The sequence below is a fragment of the Geotrypetes seraphini genome, chromosome 2 (genome assembly GCF_902459505.1).
Source record: "Geotrypetes seraphini chromosome 2, aGeoSer1.1, whole genome shotgun sequence".
NCBI classification, from domain to species: Eukaryota; Metazoa; Chordata; class Amphibia; order Gymnophiona; family Dermophiidae; genus Geotrypetes; species Geotrypetes seraphini.
The window spans coordinates 124,342,997-124,362,367 of NC_047085.1; the positions used below are offsets into that span (position 1 = coordinate 124,342,997).

General features: G+C 41.2%; 1 protein-coding gene across 2 annotated transcripts in view; it reads right to left on the reverse strand.

The window, feature by feature from the left end:
* Positions 1-19,371, reverse strand: part of LOC117355639 (chloride channel protein D-like) — a 236,796-nt gene that overhangs the window by 41,384 nt on the left and 176,041 nt on the right. For both annotated transcript variants that reach the window (XM_033934508.1, XM_033934509.1), the window contains exon 13: positions 12,373-12,552. In XM_033934508.1, the coding sequence (XP_033790399.1) occupies positions 12,373-12,552 (180 nt within the window). The remainder of the gene's footprint in view (positions 1-12,372; positions 12,553-19,371) is intronic.

A 19,371-nucleotide genomic window follows, 5' to 3' on the forward strand; every position in this document is an offset into this window, starting at 1 on the left:
CCTATTTAGCATAACTGCAATATGTAAGGCACATATGTTTACCATACATGTTTGACTGTTTATTGGACCTGCCTTGCACCTAACAGATGCCCCTTCAGTGAATAAGAGAAAGCGTCTCACTCACCTGATGATGGATAATTCTCAAAGCCAGTTACAGGTGTATTAAGTTAGACCAATAAAAAGGTTTCACCTTTTGAACTTTATTTCCACATTTCCAAGTGAACTAACAACACAAGCTCACTATTTGGCTTGTGATTGAAACTCTGCATTGAGCTTTCATGCACAGTTTTATAATGTATGTGTGACCTCCCACCCCCCACCCCAAAAAAAAAAAAAGAATGCTGGAGAGCAGGAGGTGAGAGAATCTTCTGGGAGTCACTTGGAAAATGAACACGTAAGAACTCTAAATGGGTGGAGTTGGAGGACCCAGCCTGAAGGAGATGGGATATGAAAAGGGGATAAAGGTATGTACTAAGAAAGAACTGAGTTTTTGATTATTCTGAACCCTGTCAGAGCCCAAGTACTGAAGTTAACTCCTGGAAGTGTCTGCAGCCTGTGGGGTGAGGATCTGAGTTGGATTACTAATTCAGCTTGGCAAGGAAGAAGTGGCCTGAGCTTAGGGAAGACAGTGGGACCCAGAGTAACTCACCAAGGGGACCTTGCACCCTAGAATTGTTGCCAGAAGAGGACAGAGTTAGACTGTGTGGACCTTAATCTCAACTGGTAAAAAGGACAGCGTAGTGAACTCTTCTTATGGCAGAGCCCAGGCTGAGGGAGTCAGCTTGGGGGGAAAGAAGTGGCTTTGGGCTGTGGAGCAAGGTTGGGATCCAGAGCAGCTCATCGCAGGTATAAAAAGGATTTGTTGTGAAGAGATTGGGAACATGGAAAATGATTGATTCAAAAGGATTTGTATTGGAAACACAATTGAAGAATTGACTTGAATGCCTCCTTCTAAATAGTTTTGGAAGTTTATAATTGCAACCTGGATTTTCAAGTAAAGTTAACGTTATCAATTTTTACCAGTATTGACTTAATTCACTTCAGTTGGGAAAAGACTAAGTAAAGTGAACTGATACCAGGGAAAATTACCCAGCTTGAAAATAGACTTTTGTTTTGTAGATCCTGGACACGGTACCCTATCCAAAGAGCTTAGCTGTGCCCGGACAATTGGAGAAAGATCAGGGTTACACATGCATAGAAAAGTTTTACTCCCGAATCTGATGCAGTGAGCTAATGGCATGCAATGAACTGCAGTGCTATATATCTGCACTGTTTTCTATCCGACTCAAGCACCAACAGAAAAGTAGAAAGAGGAATAGGTTCCCCCTTCCCTCTTTAAGAAGACTATTAGATCCAGGGCACCCTTGCCCTGGGTTCCCTAAGCCAGGCACTCCTGACTTGGACATCTTGGGCCAGGTCATCCTGGCCCAATGGCTCATGCTCCCTGAGCCAAAGCTAGAAATCTTTCCACATTCTTAGAAAACTGAAGGCCTAAAGAAATATTTCTCTTCTGGAACTTCTAGAATTCTCATTCAATCATTTATTCTGGTCAGACTCAATCATTGTAATATTTTGTTGGCAGTCTGCTGTAAAGCTTTGATCCATTGGTTGCAAATTGTGCAGAACACAGCAAACAGGCTAATAATTTTTGGCCTGCATAAGTATGAGTCAGTTAAAATTTTGTAGTCTTTACTACACTAGTTACCTATTAATGCTAGGGTAATAGTTTAAACATTGCATTACTGTTTTCAAAATATTAGCTGGGGAAGCTCCTGCATATATAACGGATTTAATAACATTGGGGTCCTTTTACTAAGGCATGCTAGCCATTTTAGCACACGCTAATCTCTAACATGTCCATAAACTATAATGGACGCGTTAGCGTTTAGCACGCCTTAGTAAAAGGACCCCATTGTTACAAGACCCTAATATAAGATATAAAGCTCGCAAACCATTTCTATTACAGTTTCCAGCGACAAACATATTAAAATCAATTAAGCGAGTCTCATTATCCATTCCATAGTTAATAGCTGGTGTTTGGAAATCACTACCTTTCACGGTAAGATCTTGTAACCATTATTTAAGGTTTAGGAAAAAGCTGAAAAATATAGCGGAATTAGAAAAGGTACAGAGAAGACCGACAAAAATGATCAGAAGGGATGACTTCCCTATGAGGAAAGCAGCTAGAAATCTTCAACCTGGAGAAGAGATGTGTCAGGGGAGATGTGATGGAGGTCTATGTAATACTGGATGGAATGGAGTGGGTAGATGTGCGTCTCTTGTTTACTCTTTCCAAAAATACTAGGAGTAAGGGGCTACTGAGTAGTAGATTTAAAACAAACAGAAGAAAATATTTCTTCACTCGATTTATAATGAAACTCTGGAATTCGTTGCCAGAGAATGTGGTGAAAGTAGTTAGCTTAGCAGAGTTTAATAAAGATTTGGATAACTTCCTAAAGGAGAAGTTCATAAGACATTATTAACACAGACGGGGGGAAGTTCAAGTTTGGTTGTTTCTATTTCAAGGTACTATTTGCTTTAGCCCCTAAATACATAACTGACCTTTTCTCTTTCTCAGCCAACAGAAATAAGAGAAGCTCACACTTGAATTTTGTTTCCCCTCCGGTTAGAGGATATAAATTTAAAAGACATCATCAACATCTCCTCTCACATCAGGCAAGATTTTGGGGTAAAGATCTAGAACAATTGCTTACGTCTACTACTTATGGGGAATTTAGGAAATGCCTAAAAACATGTCTGTTGCTAAAATACTTAGGCAACTAACCTGCAAAATCTCATTCCACAATAACTGATCCCTAGAGTTTCAAGTTTCTTTATTTTTGATATACCGTCCATCAAAACAAATGTCTAGACGGTGTACAATATAAAAAGATTGTAAGGGACAATTAAAATAGGTAAATAAAAGCAATATTTAATCAAATATTAAAAATACTAGACGAATTCGGATTACCGTACATGAGACGGAAGGAAAGTAGGGGAGGGAAAGTTTGTTTAAAATACATCGAAGTACAATTAATAAAAAAGGACGGTAAATGGGGGGATGGTAAAAACATTAGGAGGGGAATCATTTCAAAAGAAGTATCAAATGTTTCAAAGCTTCACATGAATCAAGGAGTTAAGAAGCTGAATCTAGTACTAAAGAATAAAGGTATCTTTAAAGAGGAAGGTTTTAAGTTTGGTTTAAAATTTTTCCAGGGAGTTCTCTAATCGAACGTCTAATGGGAGGGCATTCCACAAAGTGGGGGCAGTAACTGAAAAGATGGATTTGCGAGTAGTATCATAAAATAGTTCCCGTATTGATGGTATGGAGAGTAAATTTTGATTATGATTATTGATGGAGAGCTGTTAATCACTAGCTTTTAACTTTGTTAAATCCACTCAATCTGTAACATTTTTTAATTATTGTAAACCACATAAAACTTCATGCTCCTGCGGTATATAAACTGTTATATTATTATTATTATTATGTTTTACTCTTCGAATTTTGTCAGGTACTTGTGATCTGGGTTGGCCACTGTTGGAAACAGTGTTGGAAACAGTCTTGATGGACCTGAAGTCTGTTCCAGTATGGCAACTCTTATGTTTTTTTTGTAAACTTAGTCTATCAGATTTTGTTTCAAATTAATAATTTTAAAATTGATCCTGAATATGTTCTACCATTACCTATTGTGTTTCTGTTGCAATTCTTGGTCAATCTGGCCTGATCTCTTCTTATTGTAATCCACTCTAAACTGTTAAGATAGCTGGTGAATAGAAAACCTGATATAACATAATGGTCCTGGACTGGGCATCTGACACAGAGACTCCCAAGGACTAATAGAAACATGAAACATAGAAACATGATGGCAGATAAAGGCCAAATGGCCCATCTAGTCTGCCCATCCGCAGTAACCATTACCCCTTTCTCTCTCTGAGAGATCCCACGTGCCTATCCCAAGCCCTTTTGAATTCAGACACAGTCTCTGTCTCTACCACCTCTTCTGGGAGACTGTTCCATGCATCTACCACCCTTTCTGTAATACAGTCAAACCTTGGTTTGCGAGTAACCCGGTTTGCGAGTGTTTTGCAAGACGAGCAAAAGATTCTCGCAAATCTTGTCTCGCAAACCGAGTGTTGACTCGATTTGCGAGCACCCCCCAGATAACCATCATCGCTCCCCCCCCCTGTTCACACAGGCCCCCCCATGCGAAACCCCCCACCCCCTGCGCGAACAACTTCAAACTTACCCCCCCCCCCCATCTGGCACCGGCACACAGCCCACAGGACGTGCTGGTGCTGCTTGAAGAAGTTCCTGCCTCTGCTGGTCCTTGAGCATGCATCTCGCATGCTCAAGGCCATCTAGTTCTCCCTCTCACCGAGAATGGCCTTGAGCATGCGCAGATGCATGCTCAAGGACCAGCAGAGGCAGGAACTTCTTCAAGCGGCACCGGCATGTCCTGTGGGCTGCGTGCCCAGCCAATCCTTGTGAGCTGGCCGTGTGCAGTCGCTGCACATGCCTGGCCTGTTCCTGTTATGGCGGCAGGGGGGTGGGAATAAAGCGTGTCGGGTGGCAGGGTCAGCTTCAGCAGTGGGTCAGGGAGAAATTGGCAGCGGTGGCTTCAGTGGAGGGGGCAGGCAAGGAGAGAGGAAGTAAAAGTTGGATTCATGGAGGGACAGACAGAGATGTTGCTTGGAGAATGGAATGAGGTCTGGAGGCAGAAAGAAGGGAAGAAATATTGGATGCACAGTCAGAAGGAAGTGCAACTAGACACTCATAAAATCACCAGACAACAAATGTCGGAAAAATGATTTTATTTTCAATTTAATGATCAAAATGTGTCAGTTTTAAGAATTTATATCTGCTGTCTATATTTTGCATTATATTTGTCTATTTTTCTATAGTTGCTACTGAGGTGACATTGCATATTTTAAAGTCATCTGCCTTGACCTCTTTGAAAAAAAAATGAATATAAATGATAATTAATATTTTCTTTGCATACAGTGTGCTTTGTGATTTTATAATTTTGTGGTTACCATTATGTATTAATAAGATTATATTGTGTGTATATGAAAAATGGATGGAAGAAATTACATTAGAATTAGTACTATTATTATGGTGGTGGAGTCAGGGGCAGAGTTTGCGCGGATCTGGGGCGGGTCTGAGGTGAAGCTTAGACAGGGTACTCAGTTGGTATTTGTTAGGCTTAGGGGGTACTTGGTTTGAAAATGTTGAGAAACACTGCCTTAGATTACTCCAGAGCCTATCACCTCTTAACTTCATCCTATGCCCTCTCATTGCAGTTTCCTTTCAAATGAAAGAGACTAGGTTTGTGCGTATATACATTACATAGGTTTATTGTTTTTTATATATATATATCTTTATTGAAAATTTGCAACATACAAAACTGAACAACTTACAACCAGACAAAAGCTGACCAAATAAAGTCATCCGTGTGAATCCTTCATGATGACTTAAAAGATCCAAACCCCACCCAAAAGAGACCCTCCCAGTCCCAACCCCCCAACCCAGCACTCCAGTATCAAAAGTTCAAAAGAGAACTTTGAGCCGTATGGGACAGACCCTCCCAAATAGGAGCCCAGATACCCTTGAATTTCCTCCACTGACCAGCGTCACCCTTTCTGACATCCAAGTATTCGAATTTTAACAAGGTGAACATCTCATTTCTCCACATTGTAATAGTGGGCACTTCCATTTGGCACCACAAAACAAGAATACATTTTCTAGCCAATAAGGAAGCTTTTTGCAATAACAAATTCCCCCCTCTAGACAATCCCAAAGATGTGACCTGAGAAAAAAAGCAGAACATCCTCCCTCAAAGGAATCCTTTTATGCAGTACCGTCTGTAGATATAGTCCAACAAAAGGCCAAAATGTCTGTATGCGATCACATGACCAAAACATATGAAGCAGAACTGCAGAGGTGGATTGACACTTAGGACACCGAGCATGAGATTCATACCCCAAAACATAAGCCTGATAGGGAGACACATTTAAGCACAAAAGAAATTTATACTGCTGTTCTTGCCAGACAATAGAACGAGTTGTCCAAGGAAGATGTTTCATAAGAAGACAAAGTCCATCCCCCGTAACATGATTAGATGGGGGAGATCTTGGTTCCACACAGCTGCCATGACCTCATAGTCCCAAGGAGCACTAAAACTGCCCAAGCTGACTTGGTGAAAAGATAAACTGGTACTGGTTGATCATAATAAAGTTAATGTCTCACACACCATGTCCATCATTTACGTAGGTATTTAAATGTCTCTATCATATTTCTCCCTCACGTCTCTCCTCCAAAGTGTACAGATTGAAATCTTTAAGTCTGTCCCCATATGCCTTATGATGAAGACCACATACCATTTTAGTAGCCTTCCTCTGGACCGACTCCATCCTTTTTATATCTTTTTGAAGGTGCGGCCTCCAGAATTGTACACAATATTCCAAATGAGGTCTCACCAAAGTCTTATACAGGGGTATTAATACGGTACAGTTTAGGGGGTGAAGAACTTATGTGTATGACAGAAGAGCAGGACTTGAGTGTGATTGTATGTGATGATCTTAAGGTGACCAGACATGTTGAAAAGGGAGAGGTATGGCCAGTAGGAAAAAGGAGGCATTGATGCCCCTGTATAAGACTTTGCTGAGACCGCACTTAGAATATTGTGTACAATTCTGGAAGCGACACCTTCAAAAAGATATTAAAAGAATGGAGTTGGTCCAGAGGAAGGCTATTAAAATGGTGCATGTTCTTCATCATAAAGCATATGGGGACAGACTTAAAGGTCTCAATCTGTATACTTTGGAGGAAAGATGGGAGAAGAGAGATATGATAGAGACGTTTAGATACCTGCATGCTATAAATGCACAAGAGTCAAGTCTCTTTCATTTGAAAGGAAGCTCTGGAATGAGATGGCATAGGATGAAGTTAAGAGGAGATAGGCTCAGGAGTAATCTAAGGAAATACTTTTTTACAGAAAGGGTGGTGGATGAGTGGAATAGTCTCCCAGAAGAGGTGGTGGAGAAAGAGACTGTATTTGAATTGGATAGGCACGTGGGATGTCTTAGATAGAGGAAGAGATAATGGTTACTGCAGATGGACAGACTGGATGGGACATTTGGCCTTTATCTGCCATCGTAATGTAATATTTCTATGTTTCTTTATCCCGCCAAATCCTAGGTGGATTACAAGCAACATATTGTTACATAGAATTTTGTATAGAGTTAAATATGTTACAAAGAAATATACATGCGGTAGCAGTGGCCAAAAAAGCTACCGATCCAGGGCAAGCAGTGGCTTCCCCTATGTCTTTCTCAATAACAGACTATGGACTTTTCCTCCAGGAAATTGTCAAAAACATCCTTAAAACCAGCTTTACTATCCGCTGTTACCGCAACCTCTGGCAATACGTTCCAGAGCTTAACTATTCTCTGAGTGAAAAAAATATTTCCTCCTATTGGTTTTAAAAAGTATTTCCCTGTAACTTCATCGAGTGTCCCCTAGTCTTTGTCATTTTTGATGGAGTGAAAAATCAATCCACTTGTGCCTGTTCTATTCCACTCAGGATTTTGTAGACTTCAATCATATCTCCCCTCAGCAATCTCTTTACCAAGTTGAAGAACGCTAACCTTTTTTGTCTTTTCTCATATGCCGGCATAGTAGATATTGCATTACATTACTGTACATATATAGACCACAAAACTGTCCCAGATCAATGCAATATACATAAGCAAGAGACTGTACAAATCAGCAAATTACAAAATTTGTGACTTAATCATTAATTTCCCAAAATTCTTACAAACAAAGATGTTTTCAATAGTTTTTGGAAGTGAGAACTGAGGATCAAAGATTGCACCAGCAATTTAAAGGCAGGATAGTCAAAATAAGATCTTATAGTACATAAAAACATTTCCAAACCAACTGGTTAGTGTGTTCTTTCATTGATAAATCTTGATCTAATATGATCCCTAGAATCTTGATTGTTGGGCTTAATGGATATAAAATTCCACCTACCATTATGCTTTGTTCGACTATCTTTTTACAAGGAGCAGAAAAAAAGAATTTTGTCTTGTCCTTATTAAGTTTTAATCTAAATTCCTGCATCCAGTGTTCTATAACTGATAAAACCGTTGATATTAGCTGAGTAACTTGTAATAATGTGGATGGTACACAGTTATATCATCATCTTAGCTATAATAATAAACATTCAGGTCAGACAATCTGGAACCAAGAGAGCTCAGATAGACATTAAAAAGTAATGGGGAGAGAGGAGAACCCTGTGGGACACCACATCTGTTACTCCATTTTCCCTAGAGATTATCACCAAATCATACTTGGTATTTACAAGCAGTTAAGAAGTCTTGAAACCAAACCTTGCCTGAGATTCCTACCCTATCAAGATTATTATAATCCCTGATAGCTTTTCCTAATAAATGAGACTTTTTCATCACTTGTTCAAATGGAGAAGACAGGTCTGTCCCAGTATGCTAATTCTTATGTTCTTATGTACTGGACTTCCTGTTCTTCCAGGAAACTTTTTTTTGGGTTGCAGTTAATCCAGCTGCTCTTAGACTTTTCATGACTGCTTTGTACCTAGATCAAATGAGTCTTCTGGTCTTTACTGTAGATTAGTGTATCACAAACTTATGCCTCCTGAGATTTCAGGTATGTTGCAACACACTGGGGAGGAGGAGAGGCACCGGCGCCAGCTGACTGCCTACAGGATGTGCCTTTCATGGCGAGAGGCACATCCTGTAGGCCACATGTCAAACACAAGATCCATGGGCTGAAACTGGCTTGCCTGGCTGTTTTATGTGGCCCACGCAGTGACTGTGTGCTTGTTTGAGTGCAATGCACTGTTTTCCTCAATGCCGCCCACGGGTGTTTTACCTTCTGGCCAGCTCCCTCATCCTCACTGCCACAATCATTTCTGTGCACAAAGCCGTGGGTGGCAGCTCCTCTCGCATCCCGCGTCTCATCCGGAAGCCTTCCCTCTAACATTGCAATGTCAGAGAGAAAGCTTCTGGTTCAGGCACGGGATGCGCATAGGAGCCGCTACCTGCAGCTCTGTGCACAGAAACGACTGCGGCAGTGAGAAGGAGGGAGCCAGAAGGTAAGCACCCGCCAGAGGGAGGCACCTAGTTGAGGCACAGAATGGAGGGAAGGAGAGGGGCATGTTGGGACTCGAGAAAGAGGGAGTACAAACTTCAGACAAATGATAGAAGGGAGGGAGGGGGCATGAACTTGGGACATAGAATGAAGGGAAAGAGAGAGGGGAGCATGAGCCATAGAATGGATGAATGGAGAGAGTGAGGGAAAGAGATGCTGAAGTGAGAGAGAGAATAGAAAGGGAGAATTGGGTGTATGAAAGAGGGAAAGAGAGATGGTGCACATGAGGAGATGAAGAAAGAGGAGAATTGTTGGGCAGAGAGAGGGAGGGAGAGAGAATTATTGCACATGGTGGTGGGAGAGGAGTGAGATAGAGATGGGGAAGGGAGAGATGCCAGATGACGGAATGGAAGGGAAGGAGGAGAGAAAAAAGACATCAGACTGCAGGGAGGAGAGATGCCAGACTGCAGAAAGGAGAGGAGAGAGATGTTAGACCTCGGGAAGAGGGAGAGAAGGAGAGAGAGATGCCAGACCATGGGAGTGGAGAGAGATTCCAGGCTATAGGAAGGAGAGGAGAAAGAAGCCAGACCATATGAGGGGGAAGGGGGAAGACAGAGTTGTCTGATTATGGGAGAGGGATGAGATAATGCACAGGGATGGAGGGGAAGTGGAGACAGAGAGAGGAGATGGTGCACAGCAATGGGTGCGGCAGGGAAGAGATAAGAAGAATTGCTTCTTATGGATAGATGGGAATAGGGGAGAAGAAAGAGAGAGGAAATGGTACACATGTATAGATGGGAAGGGAAGACATGGAAAAGTAGATAGATTTTGAGAAGAAAGCAGAAAAATGGAAGAAAGTTGAATGTTAAAAGTTAATGCTAAAGATGGATGTGTGGCAGAGAGTGAAGGAGAGGAAAACAGCACATGGATAAGGTGGCCCTGGATATACAATTAAGAGCACAGACAAAAGGAAGTGCAGCCAGAGATTGGGAAAAGATGGTTTGAAAAACAAAATCACCAGACAACAAAGGTAGTGGAAATGATTTTATTTTCAATTTACTGATTGAATTGTGTCATTTTTGAGAATTTACATCTGCTGTCTATATTTTGCACTGTTCAGGAAGAAATGCATTTGCTTCTCTTTCTCTGGGGTTGTACTGCATGCAGAGTCTTGAATCTACGGGTTTCGTTGAAAGGGGATAGATTCCGTACAAACGTAAGGAAGTTCTTCTTCACCCAGAGAGTGGTAGAAAACTGGAACGCTCTTCTGGAGTCTGTTATAGGGGAAAACACCCTCCAGGGATTCAAGACAAAGTTGGTCAAGTTCCTGCTAAACTGGAATGTACACAGGTGAGACTGGACTTATTTAGAGCACTGGTCTTTGACCTGGGGGCCGCTGTGTGAGCAGACTGCTGGGCACGATGGACCACTGGTCTGACCCTATGTTCTTGTGTTCTTATTAGTACTTTTAGTTTGTGGTCCCATATTTGCATAGGGGTTATCTGTGTTCTGGTAGGAATGAATGTTGAGAAGCATACATGCAGTGTGCTTTGTGTAGTTTAATTTTGTGGTTAACCATTATGTGTTATTAATCAAATTATATTGTATGTATATATGAAAAATTAATGGAAAAATGGTATTACAATTAGTACTATTATGGGGGCAGGGTCTGGGGCAGAGATTAGGTGGGATCTGGCCCATGACTTAGCCTGTATTTTAGATTTCGGCTCCTTAATGTGATTGAGTTTGACACCCCTGCTGTAGGCAATCAGCTGGCACCAGGTTCTCTCCGGCCCTTTTACTTGCTAGCACCTTCCACTGCCGGCATAGGACCCATTTGAAGGGCTTTTGCACAGGCATGGACATCACCGTGATGACATTACACGTGCGCATGACGTCACCACGGTGATGTTGTGCACTTCGGGTGTCTCGAGCTGCGGGCACTCGGTTTAGTGTGCTATGGCTCTAGAAAAATTGCAAGACACTGCTGTAGATCAACAACAGCAAAAGAGACAGTCAATTCTGCACAAGAAACTTCCAATAGAAGAAAGCAGAACGAGCCTGGTCTTCAAAACCCACTTTAATTGCAACCAATTGTGCAGCACAAGTGCAAGAAAGTCGATCAATCACAATGCCTTCCAAGTATGCAGTTATATAACCAGCATGCTTCATATTGTGTGCTCAAAAAGGTTTGTATATGTGTGTGAGAAAACTGTACAATGGATACAATACCATGTGTACAGTATATCTCAAAGTTCATACAACTTTTAAATTTCCAGTCTGGAAGTGGTCAAGTCCAACATGTTTATGCTGCATAGACTTTGGAAATATACTATAACACTAAACTAATCATAGCATGGTATTTTGACAGCCAAGGTCATTGTCTAATGTGAAAAATATACTTCACACAATGTCATGAGTAACTGCAAATATTTAAACTGACAAACAGAAGAAAAATAACTGTATGAGGAGACTCCCAGTATATGTCAGAAATCTAGTTGCAGAATGGATAGATTCATTTTTTCTAGTTTCTGAATTATCATTTCTTGAAAGTTATTTTTTTCATGTTACAGTATAAGCCACCCAGAATATAATTCATGCTAGAGACAGATGTTTAGGAAAACCCAGACATGTCCTCTTTTTAGAGGACTGTCCAGGTGCCCGGATGGACTTTCTAAAACCCGGCAGTTAGTCTGGGTTTTTGAAAGCCTTGGTGAGCTCCGGCCCCATCTGGAGGGCCTCTGAGCATTCGTGGATGATGTCAAACACATCCGAATATGCTCCTGGCCCTCCATACACAGCAGGAGCTCATCGGGGAAGAGAGGTGGCTTTATGGGGGTGGGGCTTAGGGCAGAATGGCGGGGCTGGAAGCGGAACGGGGGAAGGGGCCTTGTGTCTAGGGTTTTGAGGCCCAAAATATGGTAACCCTATCCTTTCTGAGCCACTAACTCTGATATGAATATGATTCAGTTTCTCATGGAAGAATGCAAGAAACTTAAAGAGAAATCAATAACCCAAGATGATGCATCCATTTTTCCATAAAGTCGATGTCTTAGAGATATTGTAAAGCATGAGACCAAAAAGCAAGTGATTTAGCAAGTGTAATCATATGACATTATTGCATTGCATAACATAACATCTGTAAACCATGTATTACAATGTTTATGGGGAAGTCAACTGCAGTGAAATTTTGTCCCCCTGAAAATGAAATTTTACACAGGGGAATATAGCACTTTGATTTTTACCGTGTAATTGTTCCCAGGAAGATCTCTACATGTTCTTGGTCAGGCTTGTAAACCACTGGAAATGCACAGTGATTGGTATTAATAAGAAGGTCAGCCAATGAGGCAATATTTTGATGAAGGTAAAGGACTCTCACATGTGGCGTCATGACATCACTGGCACTGAATAGCTCCAGGTTTATCCTGAAAGACACAGAGCAGACATGTGCAAGGTCATTTTAGTAAACAGGAAATGGTGCATTTGATGAGTTAGTTATGCATCTGTAAATTACTTCAAGCTGAAAAGTTCAGAAAAATCAACCTTGTCTTCTATGTGAATATAAAATGAACTGCCCAATAACTGTGATTGCCAAGCTTCACAGCTTTTTTTTCCCCCTGCATCACAGCTTTTTTTTTTCCCATGTTGGAACTATACCTGATAATCCCAACCACATGTGTGGCTCAGTTCATCCAAGGCCAGGATGCTATTGGATCAATCATCAACCTTAATGACTTTTCAGGCTTAACAAGATTTTGACCTGAGCAGTAGCAGGCAGAGGAACCAGATGAAAGCAGACAGTTCAGGTACTGTTATCAACACTAAGCTGTAGAACTTCTTTGATATTTTTCCTCAACATTTTTTTCCAGGGGTGTGCACCATTGGTGTGCATATAGCTTTGCAAATGTGCAGAAAGTTCTCCCCTCATCCCACATAAACCTCCTATTGATGTGCTGTTTTTACTACAATGCTGCCAATGAAAACCAAAAAAACTCTATGGAGTGATGATGTTCCTAAATGGACTTTATTTGAAAATATCAAAGTTCCAAAGGTACACTAAAATCATCCACATAAAAGTAAATCATCCACATAAGAGCCTTAAAGGACCTAGTCCGCTAGGGATACAGGACCCAACAAGGTCCACGTTTCGACAAAAAGTGTCTCACTTCCGGCTCACCACACAATTGTTTCCCACGTACTCACCTTTATAGGACCCCCAGGGACCCCTGAAGAAGACTTTTTGTCAAAACGCGGACCTTGTTGGGTCCTGTATTCCTAGCGGACTAGGTCCTTTAAGGCTCTTATGTGGACGATTTACTTTTATGTGGATGGAATTATTTTATGTGGATGATTTTAGTGTACCTTTGGAACTTTGATACTTTCAAATAAAGTCCATTTAGGAACATCATCACTCCACAGAGTTTTTTTGGTTTTCTCTGGATTTTCTTCTTTGGGGATATTTTGGGGTCAATTCCTTTTGTTTTTTACTACAATGCTGCCACCAGGAAACCCAAGTACCGCTTTTTCTCATTCTATCTTCTATGCATTACTGCCTCATCTTGTTCCTCTATAGTAGGGGTGTCAAAGTCCCTCCTCGAGGGCCGCAATCCAGTCGGGTTTTCAGGATTTCCCCAATGAATATGCATGATATCTATTAGCATACAATGAAAGCAGTGCATACAAATAGATCTCATGCATATTCTTTGGGGAAATCCTGAAATTCTGACTGGATTGCGGCCCGTGAGGAGGGACTTTGATACCCCTGCTCTATAGAGTTCATTGTATCTTTCAGCTTTCTTGCCTATCCTTCAACTTCATTCTCCTGTATTCCTGTGACACTTTATGAACATTTTGGCTAGTTAGTCCAAGAGCATAAGGTATTGGTATCCCAGAATATAAAAACAAAAAACTGTGGATATAGATGTTCTGGAGATAATTTATTATACACCGACATATAAAAACATAAAATTCAATTTAAAAAGTACAATGATAAAAAATACAACTGGTGAAGCAATGAAGAATTTTGTTTTTTCTGAATTAAGTTTGAGTTTGAAGTTTGTCATCCATTGCTCCATCATATTTGTAGCTTCTGAAGCCTTGCGAATAGTTTCCGAGATAGAGTCAGCAAATGGGATTATAATCGTGAAGTCATCTGCATAACTGAATAGTTTTATCCCCTGTTGAGTTAATTGCAAGCTCAGTGAGGACATGTAGACATTAAATAGCAATGGAGACAATGGTGACCCTTGTGGCACACCGGATAGATTGCTCCAGATATCGGAAAGCTCATAATTGAAGCGTACCTGATAGGTGCGGGATGTAAGGAAGCCATGAAACCAGTTCAGCACCTCGTCTTTGATACCAATGGCGTCTAGGCATTGTAGCATTTTCTGTGGTCTACCAGGTCAAAGGCTGAACTCATATCGAATTGCATAACCAATGCATTGAGGCCCCTGCTAAACAGTAGGCGCAGGTTGTCTAAAATAGCTGCAATTACTGTCTCCGTACTGAATAAAGATCTGAAACCGGATTGGGTTTTGTGTAGAAGAGAGAACTGATTAAGATAGTCCATCAGTTGGGTATATACTAGTCTCTCCATGATTTTTACAATAAACGGAATGGATGCTACCGGTCTGTAGTTGGTTATTAGGGCTGAGGGTTCTTTGCGATTTTTTAGAATTGGGGTTATTATTATGTGACCGTTATTAGAGAGGAACTTCCCATTTTTTAAGTTGTGGGCCAGGTATTGTAGCGATAGTTTGAATTGTAATGGTGCCGCTTTCATAATTTCTGGGGGGTATGAGTCCAGAACGCAATAAGTTTTAGAGTATTTGTTGTATAGTTTGGTGTAATCACTCCATTTTAGGTTTTGAAAGGAGCTCCAGATCATGTCTGCTGGTATGTCATTTCCTTGGGTGTTAGCTATTTGATGATCATTAGGGTTGTTTGTTGAGCAGTGGTTTCTAAGGTTTTTAATTTTTGAATCGAAGTGCAGCGCTAAGTTATTCGCAGAGGGTAACTTAGTGTTGTGTGTGGGTATGGTGTATCGAGTGGTGTCGAATAAATTTGTGACCAGGTTGAATAGCTCTTTTGTATTGATTCCTTGCAAATCATTGCAAGATGAGTTAATTTTAGTGGAGTAGAATGCTTTACGTTTGTCTTTTATCATTTGTTCGTATATTTTTATAATAGCTCTCCATTTATTACGGTCTGCTGATTCTCCTGTTTTTTTCCAGGTTCTTTCCAATCGTCTGGCTAGTTGTTTTGTTTTTAGAAGTTCGATGTCAAACCATTTATTATATTTGTTTGCATTGCTTTTGCTGTTAAGTTTGGGGGCAATTTTATCTAGAATGGATGTGCTGGTTATCAAAAGACATTGATCCAAGTCATAGGTTCCACAATTTAAATGATAGTGAGAAAGAAAAATTTGACTCATTTGAGCTTTGGTGTTGGAAAAGGATTTTACGCATGCCATGGACTGCCAGAAGAACTAACAAATTGATTCTGGAAGAGATCAAACCAGCTATGTAACTAGAAGCCCAAATGATGACGTTATGACTGTCTGTCAGAAGGGAAAGATCATTGGAGAAGGATATAATGTTTGGAAAAATCGAAGGAATCAAGCGAAGAGGGTGACCTGAAATCAGATGGTTGGGCACATTGAAAACAACCATGGAGGACCTTACTGGACTAACAGAAAGCCAATTTTCTTTTTAGATCTGTAATTCATCAAGTTGCTAGGGCTCGAGCATGAGTCAATAGCACTTAAGAAGAAGGGAAAATGGCAAAACTAGAGGGCATAAATTGAGGTTGCAGGGTTGTAATATTAAGAATAATGTTAGCAAAATTCATTTTCACGGAGAGGGTGTTGGATGCCTGGAATGCCCTCCTGAGGGATGTGGTGGAGAGCAAAATGGTGTCTGAATTCGAAAAGGGACAAACACAGAGGGTCTCTAATCAGAAAATGAAGGGTAGACATTGAAGAACTAAGGCCAGAACTGGGCTGGGAAGGGCTTTGATGGGAACTCCAGTTATTTGAGATGGTTAGATAGACTGGCATGAATTTTGACAGCAACTCCAATTGGAACCTATGACAGTACCAGGCAGACTTCTGCAGTTTATGGCCCAGAAATATCCAAAGAAAAATGTAATCATGAATTTATAATGCGAGTACCTATTGGGCAGATCGGATGGACCATTCGGGTCTTTATCTGCTGTCATTTACTAAGTAATTGTTCTAGAAATGTTAACTATGACAAGGATTTTCCTTCTGCATTTATTCTAATCATGAGTCGCACCAGGCAAAGACCACCTCTGATACCCAAAAGGCAATACAAGTGTTCTGCAATATATTCTTTGGCTCAGCTCCACTCTCTAAAAGAGCTTCATACAGCATCTTATAAACACCCTTGAGACTGCTGCATGAGGACTCTGACAAGGTTAATGTTAACCTAGTACAAAACCAAAGTACTGGCACCAAAGCCTCTCAGCCCTTATGTAAACTTGTCCATTAAAAAGTAGCCTCTAGGATACATTTCTCTGAAGTGTATAGTAGCTTATAAAAAGCTGTGCTGGTTGCCAAGTCCTAGATGTGTTTAAGTACTCCTTACCTCATTAAAGAACATTCCCTGGCAGTTGAAGACTGTAAGTGTTTTCCAGTAAAGGGGGTTTTATAAGGAGGCTGTTTATTCTGCTCTGTGGCACACTGTAGCTGGAAGTCAAGAGGCACGCTAGTGGATCTGTTAGACACAGCTGCTTCTGAGGTTAGATTAACAGAAGGGCAGAATGTAATTAATCTAAAATCAATATGGCTCAGAAGCAGCATTGTTCATAGAATGAACAGAAAATGTACACTCCAGAGTGGCCGAGTACATAAAAAGGCAGCAAAAGCTAGAACTTTATAAGCATGAACTACAGAACGTAGATTTGGATATTTACGAGCCCCTTTTCACTGATCTTCCCCCCACTATGTATCCACACACTGTCCTATTCTTTCTTAGTCAATATCAATGACAACAAGATCCATGTTTCTGTGTGTCGGGATAGGTTCCTGAGCTTACAACTAGGTCAGACAGAGGTATCGGCAAATACACTGGATGCTACAGACTCTCTAGATCCAAACCAAAGTGATATAGGACAGTAAAGATTACTAGGACTAGGGCAGATTCCCTGGGCGTACAGTTGAAGACACAAGAGTGGCAGGATCCAAGTTTTCCCCCATTTGCTAAAAGGAGGAAGACTTTGAAATCTGTTGTCTTAATCTAATCGTACCCTACAGAGTGACATAGTGGAGGCAGACTTTGCCTGTCCTTAGGTGGACAAGGGGTGTTTCCTTCTGTGTTTTGGTTGGAAATATAAGAGACTCTATCACTAGTGCCCCACCCTGAAATCCTGGTTGTGTCTTGTTTGTTTAGATTGTTAGCTCTTTCAAGCAGGGACTGTCTCATTCATGACTCTGTACAGCGCTGCGTACATCTGTTAGCACTCTAGAAATAATTAATTGTGGTAGTAGTATAGCAGAGGTACCCAACCCAGTCAGGCCTACTGAGACAGAAGATAATACATGAAAAACTCTCTCTCTTGCATATTCATAGAAACATGATGGCAGATAAAGGCCAAATAGTCCATCTAATCTGCCCATCCACAGTAACCATTATCTCTTTCTCTCTCCAAGAGATCTCACATGCCTATCCCAGGCCCTCTCTCCACCACCTCTTCCGAGAGACTATTCCACGCATCTACCACCCTTTTTGTAAAATAATATTTCCTTAGATTACTCCGGAGCCTATCACCTCTTAACTTCATTCTATGCCCTCTCATTGCAGAGTTTCCTTTCAAATGAAAGAGACTCGACTCATGTGCATTTACATTACGTAGGTATTGTGGGTATCCTAAAACCTAACTGGCTGAATAATGGCCTGAGGACGGGATTAGGCTAGGAGTCTTTCTGTCTTCTTCCAGAGGAGTTCCAACAGAAGAGTAGCTGCAGAAACACAGGAGAGCTCAGAAAGCAGCCTGAGAGCCATTTATTTGATGCCCCGAAACAGTTCTTACCATACACTAGCTAGGCTTGACAAAGGAGAAGGAAAAGGCCCATGAGAAGTCTAGGCTGCAAAGAGTAGCTGAGAAAAAAAAAGGTTCCAAGAGCTTGGCACACAAATGTCAGTGGGTCTATCTGCTGTAGGAGCTGTTTTCCTCAGCAAGGTAAGAGAAACTGAAAAGATGCATCCTATCTATACCACTAGAAGAACCATATTTGAGGTGCAAGGGACTGATCACCACAATACATCAAAAAACACTACACCTTCATATTAGCTCATGTATTGTAACATCATTACAGAAGCTCATGTAAATCACTCTGAATTGACTTCCCAGTCATTAGTAATAGTATAGAAGCTTTCAATAAACAATAAACTGAATTTCATTCTCTTCCTTAAGGCAGCAAATTCAGAATTTCACCATTTTTTTTTTTGTTTTCAGCTGAGTTTTTGGAACACTTGGTATATCTATCCAGATGCATGAGACACTGAGGTCGATATTAAGATCGCAGGAGGGAGGCAGCTAACTCTTGCAGTTGGCGCTGAGCCCAGATATTCAATGCCTCATTCATCAGGGGATGGCTCATGTAAGAAAGCTAAGAAGCATGAGCATTCCTTCCCTTCTGGGTTTGGCACGGCGTCTTCCCAGACATTTGCTGCCTCGATGTATAGTAAGAGTTGATGCACCGTAAATCATTCTCCATCACTGCAGATCATGTCTCCTCCCAGGTGTGCCCCAACATTGAGGTTTCCCATGCCCAGGCAACCAAAACTGTAGACTGTTTCCACACCGATGTTTCTTCTGGTGAAGTTGCTGACTCTCCAGGAGATCCAGGCTATGATCAAACAAGAGCTTTCAGGGCTACTGCAGATAGTCTTTGCAGGCTTTAAAAGTATCCATGCCCTTTTCAGCCCAGTTGTAGGATACATCAAGGTGTCGATCAAGGACAAAGTCACACACCCCTCCTTGACATCAAGAATCAGAGTTGGCACAGACCCATTTGACACATGCATTGTCATTCACAGAGGAGTTATCTCCTAGGCCAGAGCATCGACACCTGCCTCAATACTCCTTGACGGATACGCAATGCAAACTTCCCGATTCACTTAGCAGAGAGTATTTTGAGAAGTCTGACTCAGATATTTCCAAACACTCAGACTTGTCAGCAGAAGAATCTTATGGCATCTTTTGTGATCCTTCTCCTT